The following is a 1,537-nucleotide window of genomic DNA, read 5'->3' on the forward strand; positions in this document are numbered from 1 at the left end:
ATAAAAAAAAAATAAAAAATAAAATAAAATATTTAGGACAGGATCTACAGGGTCTATGGGGTCTCCCTGCATAGATTGGACTCATAATGATCCTTCTGTTTACAGCCTCCAAGTGCTGGGATTACTGCATGTGCCACCATGCCCAGCCCAGTCTCAATTGCATGCCCTGGACTAAGCAGGTGCTTTAATCCGCTGAGCTATTTGGCCAGCCATCATATTTGTATAATGTTGAAAGCCATGAATTTGCATTTGTGTCATAGTCTGTAGGAAGAAAGTGTCACCTTCACCAACATGAAAAATTATATCTCAATGCACAATAAAATTGAAGACATCCTGAATTACTAACTTAAGCACAATTAATAAATATTCTGATTGATAGCTCCAGCTTACAGCTTGCACTGGAAAGCCAGGAGTCAGCCCTGTAGCTGAAGCACTGCTACGGCACAAGCAGGATCAGGAGCCCTTCAACACATCCAAAATGTATCAGTGTCTCATGAATATGTCACCCAATATCATATAATTTCATTGTGTGCTTCATCTAAGAAGTGAAAGTGTATATACATACCTCATCAAACCTCATGCCTGTCAGAACAAGTAGGTAAAAGTCATAAACACCCCATGCCTGAACATACGGAGGCAGCTTTCAGGGTGCGATGGCTTCACTACTGATCATTATTAAAACATGGCTTTGACTTCATGATTCTCACAGCATCACTATAAACAATAGCTACCCTCTCACTTTTCAAATAGAAAAATTGCACTACTAAGGAAAATATCGGGTCAGCAATAGGGGCCCAAGGTGGCCTGAAGTTAACAAGCTCAGCAAGGTAAAGGTAATGACTTTTACATGAGCCATCCAGCTCTGAAGACTTGGCACAGCTCAACAGTGGCACAATCTTGGCATTTACCAACACAAAATCTAGTATTACTTTTCACCAACCAATCTGGCACCATTGTGCATCAGCGACACAAAAAGCTTCTAATTCTTTGCATAGTTGGCCTTTAGTTTGAACAATTATAGATGCTTTTCATAATTTTTATAAATGCACTAATATTCACACATACCACTAGTATGGGCAGCATGATCTTAGTGAAATAAAACAATCACTGACCTACTACTTTCGTTTGAAGTCTCACCTAGTCATGAGAATTTTGATGGAAAATCATTCATTTAATTTCTTCAAACTCATAGAATGACTCAGAGGTTGTAAAAAATATTACCTTAATCGCAACATAGTCGGCAGGAATTATGGGGCGCTCCAGTGTTGGAAGGTATTGTTCATCAATTTGTTCTCCAGTCATCACCTTCGTGGCCACATCAATAAAGTCAACCCCAAGGGTCTTGGAAACGAAGGGGAAGGATCGCGAAGCTCTCAGGTTGCACTCAATCACCTGAAGAGACAGCAAAATTCAAAAGGAAGGAGATGATGAACATCAAGAACATAATATTGGGGCTGGAGAGATGGCTCAGTGGTCTAAAGCACCTACTTGAAACAAGCTTGGCAAAGCACAGTGACCGCGGTTCGATCCTCCAGCA

At 40.5% G+C, this 1,537-nt stretch overlaps 1 protein-coding gene across 1 annotated transcript in view; it reads right to left on the reverse strand.

Annotated features, from left to right (window-relative positions):
- Nucleotides 1-1,537, reverse strand: part of Cps1 (carbamoyl-phosphate synthase 1) — a 105,825-nt gene that overhangs the window by 20,416 nt on the left and 83,872 nt on the right. The window contains exon 25 of the mRNA XM_023710045.1: nucleotides 1,222-1,392. Within this exon, the coding sequence (XP_023565813.1) occupies nucleotides 1,222-1,392 (171 nt within the window). The remainder of the gene's footprint in view (nucleotides 1-1,221; nucleotides 1,393-1,537) is intronic.

The sequence above is a fragment of the Octodon degus genome, unplaced genomic scaffold, assembly GCF_000260255.1.
Source record: "Octodon degus isolate 3935 unplaced genomic scaffold, OctDeg1.0 scaffold00016, whole genome shotgun sequence".
NCBI lineage: Eukaryota > Metazoa > Chordata > Mammalia > Rodentia > Octodontidae > Octodon > Octodon degus.